The 7,966-nt window shown below is 32.2% G+C and overlaps 1 protein-coding gene across 1 annotated transcript in view; it reads left to right on the forward strand.

The window, feature by feature from the left end:
- Positions 1-7,966, forward strand: part of OTOGL (otogelin like) — a 133,378-nt gene that overhangs the window by 14,213 nt on the left and 111,199 nt on the right. Inside the window, exons 9-10 of the mRNA XM_023520405.1 lie at positions 2,805-3,010; positions 7,806-7,933. Of these exons, the coding sequence (XP_023376173.1) occupies positions 2,805-3,010; positions 7,806-7,933 (334 nt within the window). The remainder of the gene's footprint in view (positions 1-2,804; positions 3,011-7,805; positions 7,934-7,966) is intronic.

Raw genomic sequence — 7,966 nt, forward strand, 5'->3', positions numbered from 1 at the left:
GTCAAAGTTTATTTTTTGCCCTCTTTCTTATATCTTTTTTTTCCTTTTTTTTTTTTTTTTTTGTTTAAGTAGAAACTTAAAACTAAACCTCTGCAAGTCTTTTTCAAATTTGTATGAATGAAGTTTGGGTGTCACTTGAGATTAGTGTTCTGAAAAAGATTCAGAGCCAATACGTAACAAGTCTTCTTGAATAGATCAGAGAGGAGGCCACTTCTGGTTTCCTGTCTGCCAAGAATAGGATCTCAGAGGTTTGCGAAAGGGGATATTTATTTATTTGGTGGAAGATTTCATACATTTTAAACTGGGAATACTGTGGAATAATCTGCCTTCCAATCTAAATAATTATAGAGATACTCAGCCTTAAATATTTCTTGGCTGAGTTATGCCAGAAAAAGTAAATTGCAGGATGGAACAATTCTAGTCATCATTCAGGATTCACTAGGAAGTGTTAGAACCATGAGGATTCTTTCCAGTGCGATGGCCCTACCAACTTTAGTGCTTCCCCCCGAACCCCCTCAGTTTAGATTCCTTAAGAGGCAGCAAGTGATAGAAGAATGGGCTTTGGATGAAACATTGACCATAGTCAGGCAACCCAGAGTAGACCCTCTGTCTCTCTAGGATTTATTTTCTTTATCCCCTGGGTTCTGTACTTCTCATTTTCCTATAAAAGAAAGTTTAGCCATTTGAATGAGAAGATAATGCATTACATATGTATTTCTTGGCACTAAATTTAAACAATAGTTTAGGATTCCTTATATGGGATTTTGGGTAACACAATGGACACTTTAAAAATTATCGTTTTATGAAACAGAAATGCCATTGAAGTAGAATTTCAAGAACACTAACCCTTTGTTAAATCAAAGATATAATATTTAAATTTTAACTTAGAGTTGTCACATGATAGAAAATAGATGGTTTTCTTATTATTCAGTTAAATTGCTTATACTAATGCTGTACCTGGCCTAGGGCCCAACTCATAGCAGGTGCTAGAGAAATGTTTGCCAAAATAAAATCAAATGTGTGAGCTCTGGACTTCTGTTCTCTCACCTGTGAAATGAAGGGTTTTGGTACATATGAATCTGTGAGTAATTTTAGCATTAATCTGTGCTTTCACTTTATTTTTCATTGTTAATATTTCCTGCCTAGGTTGCATGGAGTTTTTCTTAGATTTATGGGAGATTATCTAATTTTTACTGTTATCCTTTATCTCAGCTAGCATCCTTTTTTTGTTATACACATCGGAATAATCAGAGTAATATTCCTTTTATTTTCAAAAACAGTTTATCTAATCAATTTGCTGTAAAAGAGATCGAATGACAAATGACCAAACCAAAAAATACCCACAACAAAACAACTATACCTCCATACAATTAACATCCTATTGCTATGAAATATTTTTATAGAACATGATTCACTTTCTCATGTATAGTTTTTATAAACTTGCAAACTTAAAGAATATTATTTATACTGACTTTCACTATGAATTTACTACGAATTCATCATGTTTATAATTTTTGATAATAATAGATTATGGCAGCAGTTAGCTAGAGTCTTATGTATTCTCCAGTGTAAATTTTTGGTTGTTTTCTCATTCTTATAACAAATTTTCTTTAAAAAATCATCTGAAAACATCTTTGAACAAATGATTACACCTATTTTGAATTGTATCTTTAGGGAATATCCTTTTGTTAATGAATATGTTTAGTTTTATAGTTTTTGTACTATGTAGCCATGCTTTCCCCAGAAAGGAACTAATTTGAAGTAAGTGAATATTCCTATTAACCTCCAGCCTCACTCACATTATGGTTTATAATTTTTAGTTAGCATGGCTATCTTAATAAAGATGATTTTTTTCCTTCCATTTCTTTAATTGTTAGTACTTGCTCTTTTCTGAAATACTTGCAAATGGAAGAACAGTGTTCTTTCAAAAATATTCTAGGCAAATTACTGTGCTTCGAAAATGTCCAATTGTTTATTTTTCTTTAGTTTTTATACATCTTCCACTTCTTTTGTATGTGCACATTCTTATGAAAAATGAAAAGACTAGACATTGGATTAGGAATTTAAATATTCAATGTGACCTTGTTTAAATAGACCACATATATCCAACTTAAAAATTATGAATATAACCCCTATGCAATACGTTAGGACAAAGTATTCCATTTTCCTAATTATGTAATTCCATTTTCCTAATTATGTACTTTGTAGCATTAAAAATGTAAATTATAGTTAATCATGCTTTGCCATTTTTCTTTTGGAAAATAATGACTTATACGAAGGTGACATTTGGGGGATAGAAGCTCCTATTTCTTTGCAGCCAAGTTTAAAATAAAAATTGAACAAAATCAGAGTTTATCATTGTGTTTACACATTTTGACCATTGTTTATACCTCACAATTTTGAGCATTTTTCGATATCTTGAATTCTTTAGATAAAAATAAATACATCTGAGCTCTGATTATTCAAAATAGACAAGGTTATTTTCCAGATTTTAAAAATCACTGATATTTATAGAATTGTGTTTTTGGTTGGTTGAATCATTCAATTATAAATATGAAATCTAAATCAATGTGGAGAAGCAGATATAATTTTTGTTGTTCTTTTATTTCAATATTGTATTTTTCAAAAAATATTGAGATTTCCTATAGAATAGTTGCTTGGGAAATCTAATTGCATAGTTTATTCAATAATTTTGAATAAAAGTTATTTTTTATTTAATTGATCACTTATTCAAGAAATAAATAAATCATCTGTAATTGATCCTTTATCAAAGTTCTTTGATTGCCTTTGTCTTATTTTTCAAGTTTAACATTGCCTCAGACAATTGGACAAGTTTCTATTGAAAAACTAGCTGACTACATTCTGGTGAAAACAGCCTTTGGTTTTTCACTGGCTTGGGATGGAGTATCTGGAATTTACCTCAAAATATCTGAGGAGCATAAAGGGAAATCTTGTGGCCTATGTGGAAACTACAATGGCATTCAATCTGATGATTTCATCATTCAACAAGGTAAGGGGAGTGGAAGAAATGCATGGGTACTTCTGAGGTCTTTTTCCTTCACCAAAAAAATCCAAGTATTCAAAGGGTATAACTCATCTTAGGTTGGGTAAAATTGGTAGCTATCACTTGCTTCTTTAAGTGATCTTAAGTGAAGCTTATTAGGAAATATTTTTTTGTCATTCTTGAAAACCATGAGCTAGTTTACATTTGCTAAATTAAGATACAGGATGTACATATGTAACAAATATTAATTGAGCATTTACTTTGTGTTAGGCACTGTTGTAGGAGCTTGGGATACAAAACAAAGACTCTTCCCTCTTCGGGGCTTATATTTTAGTAATTCAAACTCATTTGGGTCAAAATTGTCCAGTTTTGGACAAAAGATATTTTTCATCCAGTCTTGCTAGAAATAAATTAAATGACTGCCAAAGAATAATTTTGTAAAGATAATGAAATGTGCACATTATTATAAAAGTTAAATTATCATTATCAAATGATAATTATCAAATGATAATTTAACTTTTATTACGTATAATAATGTACTTATCATCATTCACCTATTCAAAGTCATGAAACTAATTTCAGTCAACTATTAAAAATGTGTTCTGTTTCAAAATGGGTACTAGTGTGTATTGGCAACAGAATAAGAGAGTCACAGGACATAATCATGATTTAAGTCCACATAGAGAGGTGCAATAAAAAAGAATCCTGTTCTTAGTACCAGTAGATATGTTTTTAAAATCTTGTTCCAACTCTTATAAGCTCTGTGATTTGAGGCAACTCATTTAATCTCTCTGATGCTCTTCAGCTGAAAAATAGGAATTTTTCAGTTTCTTCAGCTGAAAAATAGGAATATAATAATTCTGACCTTTAAGAGTTATTGGCAATAATAAGAACATAACTCGATATTATTCGAAATAGTTAATATGAGCATATAACTATATTATTCCCAACTCATACAACAATCTGACAGTGGGTAGTATTTTCTTAATTTTATGACAAGTTAACATGCCCAATATAACACAGCTTGTAAATGCTACTGTCAGGGTTGGATTACAAATCTGACTGGCTCCCAAACCTATGCTTAAATAAATGTGTGAGAAATTGACTTTTAATCTGTAAAGTGCTATATAATACTTTTTTATATTATAAAATTAATAGAGAAGAATTCACCATATGTTGTGTTTTAAGGCACAGTGAAAATTCTATTTAGAGTGTGGGTTCCGGAGTCATATTCTGGGATTCAAATTCTGCTTTGCCACTTATTAAACTTCCTAAGTTTAATGATATAATCATAGTATATACTTTGTAGAGTTGCAAAGATTAAATGAGACAATCCATATAAAACACAGTACAGTGCCTGGCACATAATTAATGCTCAATACATTTTAGCTAACATAATCATCCCCAGTTGGTTTCAATAAAACTATAATGAAGCTGAAATGAAAATGTTTGGTTTAAGAGGCCCTTGTTAAAATGCAAACATTTTATCCAAGATGGACGATGCCTCATCAGGAGGAGACCACTGGTGGCTAAAGAGCAGGGCTCCAAAGAGTCAATTTCCTCATATGTAAAGTGGAGATAATAATGACCCTGAGAACTTCCAGCCTATGAGGATCAAATGAGAACATGTAAGAGATAATATTCAAATGTCTGTGAGCACAATACAAATGTACAATATTGAGATCATCAGGAAATGGCGTTTTGCCTCCAATTAGGTATTTAGAATGAGAGGGCTCACAAATTTAGAAGTAGGGTTTTTGACTCAGGCAGAATCAATCAGATGGTAATTATTATTATTATTATTATTGCTTCTGTATCAAAGCTTCATGAAAAAAATAATAATTCAGTTCTCAGTGTTAAAGTTAGAAAAGACTGCTATGGGCAGTTCTCCTGGGACATCTGGGGAAAATGGTTGGAGGTCAGGATAGAAAATAGCATCTGTTTCTTTTAGAGGCACAGAGACTCAGATTAGGATTTGAATTAACAGTCAGAAAGACTTTGATAACCTGGAACATAAAATGGTTGCTCACAGCGAAATAACTGAGGCAGCATGCAAAGGGTGTCAGCAGATGATAAGTGGGAGAAGACTAGCAGGAGGTAAACGGACTGAATATGACTGAACTGGCAAAAGGCAAGAAAGACCCTGAAAAGTATGTGGAAGGAGTCTAAAGAAAAATTTCAGCTTTTTCACAATTTTATTTGGTGCACACTTTAAAGCAGAGTAATAAAAACTAGTTTATAATAATTTATAGGCATGTGACAAGAACCTGCCCTCTGATTTTCTCTCATATTATAATAATACAAGAAAATGTATACAGATGAGCTATATTACCTTTAGCTTTAAGATGCCTAGTATTTTCTTGAAACTCAGCCTGCACTTTGCTGATTAGATAAATCTTTAGAAGCAATGAGGTAGTTTAATTGAATGCCATTGAATGCATAATTTCTTGACAGTGATTAAAATTGCATTTCTCTCTGCATTCCTACTCATTCTTCAGGAATGACTTCACAAAGAAATGAGGCTTTTCAGAATTTCTGTGGATATCGAAAGACTTTAATTGGCTCTTTAGTTGAAATTCTAGTTCCATAATTTATGTCTATAGCTAGCTATATATCAGTATAAGAACCTTGGCTTACTCGTAGAAACCATCATAATAATTGATAGTGATTTACTTTCATTCTTAGAAATGTCTCAATATGGACAATAAACCACACTATTTGTATTTTACATAAAACATTTTAATTTTAGTTTTGCAGGCTCTTAGACCACCAATTGATTTGGATTAAAGTCTCATAATAACCAACTTTTGTGACTCTTTTATTAATGCAATGTAGTAAAAGTAACTAAATATGTGGTTGAAAAGCTGGATATAAAGTGAACTCTAAGGGATTGCCCAGGTTGTTTAGTAGCATTAAAATTTGTGCATAAATATTAAAATAAGTGGGCCTTTAGGAAATATTTTTGTTTCTGCAAACTTTAAAAAATTGATGATTTTTAAATAAAACATGATGATAAATTTTCTTTAATAGAATATCAGTTTTTCCTTTTTAAAATAAGTAGATTAGGCCCATATTTAGTGCAATGTGTAACATTTCCAACAGTAACAGAGATAATGAAATGGGCTAGACAAATTTGAAAGCTCTAGGATTCAATAATCTATGTAATAAATATTGCAAACTCCCTTTTATTGATTCATTCACTTATTTAGCAAATGTATTTTGAGCACTTACTATTTACCAGATACTAAACTAGGGATACAGCAAATGGACAGCTTATACAAACTCCCTTCCTTTCTGTAGTGGGTATTGTAGTGAAAGACAAAATAAATAAATAAAAAGAATTAAAATATAGTTGTTTTTGAGCAGTAGCAGCCATGCAAAATGGTGAAATAAGATTAAGAGTGATAGAACAGTAGCTGCTTGTGGTCTAAATCATGTGACAGAGAAAGCCTCTTTGAGGAGGTCATATTAAATAGATGCTTAAATGAAATAAGAGAGAGTAGAGAGAAGATTGGAGGGAAGAGTGATTTTGAAGGAGGAGGATCAAGAGCAAGGTGGGAATGAGGCTGAGTGAAGAACAATGTAAGCCATTATGACAGGAGTTGGTTGAGCAAGAATAGGAGTAGAAGATATAGGAAGGGCAGGGGTGGTGTTAGGTGGATGGGAGAGGTTTCTAGTCAGGAGAGTGCAAGTGCCAGATCAAAAAGAGTCTTTAAGGCCAAAGTACAGTTTGGGGTTTTACATTAAGAGAACAAAATGTTCTAATAGATGAACTCCCACATCTTCCAATGATTAGTAGTAGCACAAGAACATTATCTTCCTATCTTGAAGATGTTGTTGACAGAGAGTTGTCAAACATTTGGCTTGAGATTTTTGATTCTAGCGGTAGCTCATCATCAGTGTTAGACCTGGGGCTATGTAAATATACGTGGTGGAGAACCTTAAACTCAAATCTGAAGACTGTCTTAGATGCGACTTAGGGATGTCATTTTGTTCGGTTCTGCCAAATCATTGAGATTTGAGATTCAGCCTTTGACTAGATGTGAGGGAAGATTAATTTTCATTAATTATGAAAGTTGTTCTCAGGCCAGGTGCTGAGACAATTTAAATTTGATTTGGGACAGAGTCCACGTTTGTTGCTGACGTGTATTAGCTCCTGAATCTTGCCTCTGAGTAATGCTGGGATAGTGGCAGGACACTCAACAACCTGTTCTGAACATTTTTAGAAATACTTTTTATCATATTCGGATGAAATGAATTCATTTCTTAGTCTTCTCTTCTCCAGGTGTCTTTTTCAGTCTTATTGTTTTTGTGACTATCTAAAATCTCCACAAGAGCTCAACAATTGTATTTTTTTTTTATTATTGATCCCCGAAATGGAATAACAATTTTAGTAAGTCTCTGAATGATGTCAAATATAATGGGAGGGCCTTCTGAAAATTTTCACGCCAAACTTTTCTTAAGATTTTTAGTTTTATGCATTTTTTCCCCTCTCTTTAGAGTAAACTGTATGCTAGTTAAGGCTTTACTGGTATGCAAATTTTACCACTCACTTTTTTCCTTCCCCATGTTGCTTCAATGAAATTGACTCTTTTTCTTCAATGATATTAACTTTTATTTGGTACTTACACTTTTTTCAATTTATTTTTGTTATGCTAAAGTATTGTTACAGTCTAATATCACTGATAATTATACAGTTTTGAGTTTAACTTTTCGAGCATAAGTTTATGTTGACAAACTGTGTGTTTGTGGAAAATGAAAGTATTACACATATTTTTTTGTGTGTGTTTGTGTGAAATAGAGGACTATACAGAAGACATTGCTATGTTTGCAAATAGTTGGTTGGTGCAAACTCCAGATGACAACAAATGTGTACCCACACCCTCAGATTTTCCAAATCCATGCTCCAGTGGAATGCCAGCATTTGAGGTAAATTTGATATAAAAATTTAGTCATGTTGGA

The sequence above is a fragment of the Pteropus vampyrus genome, unplaced genomic scaffold (assembly GCF_000151845.1).
Source record: "Pteropus vampyrus isolate Shadow unplaced genomic scaffold, Pvam_2.0 Scaffold9, whole genome shotgun sequence".
NCBI lineage: Eukaryota > Metazoa > Chordata > Mammalia > Chiroptera > Pteropodidae > Pteropus > Pteropus vampyrus.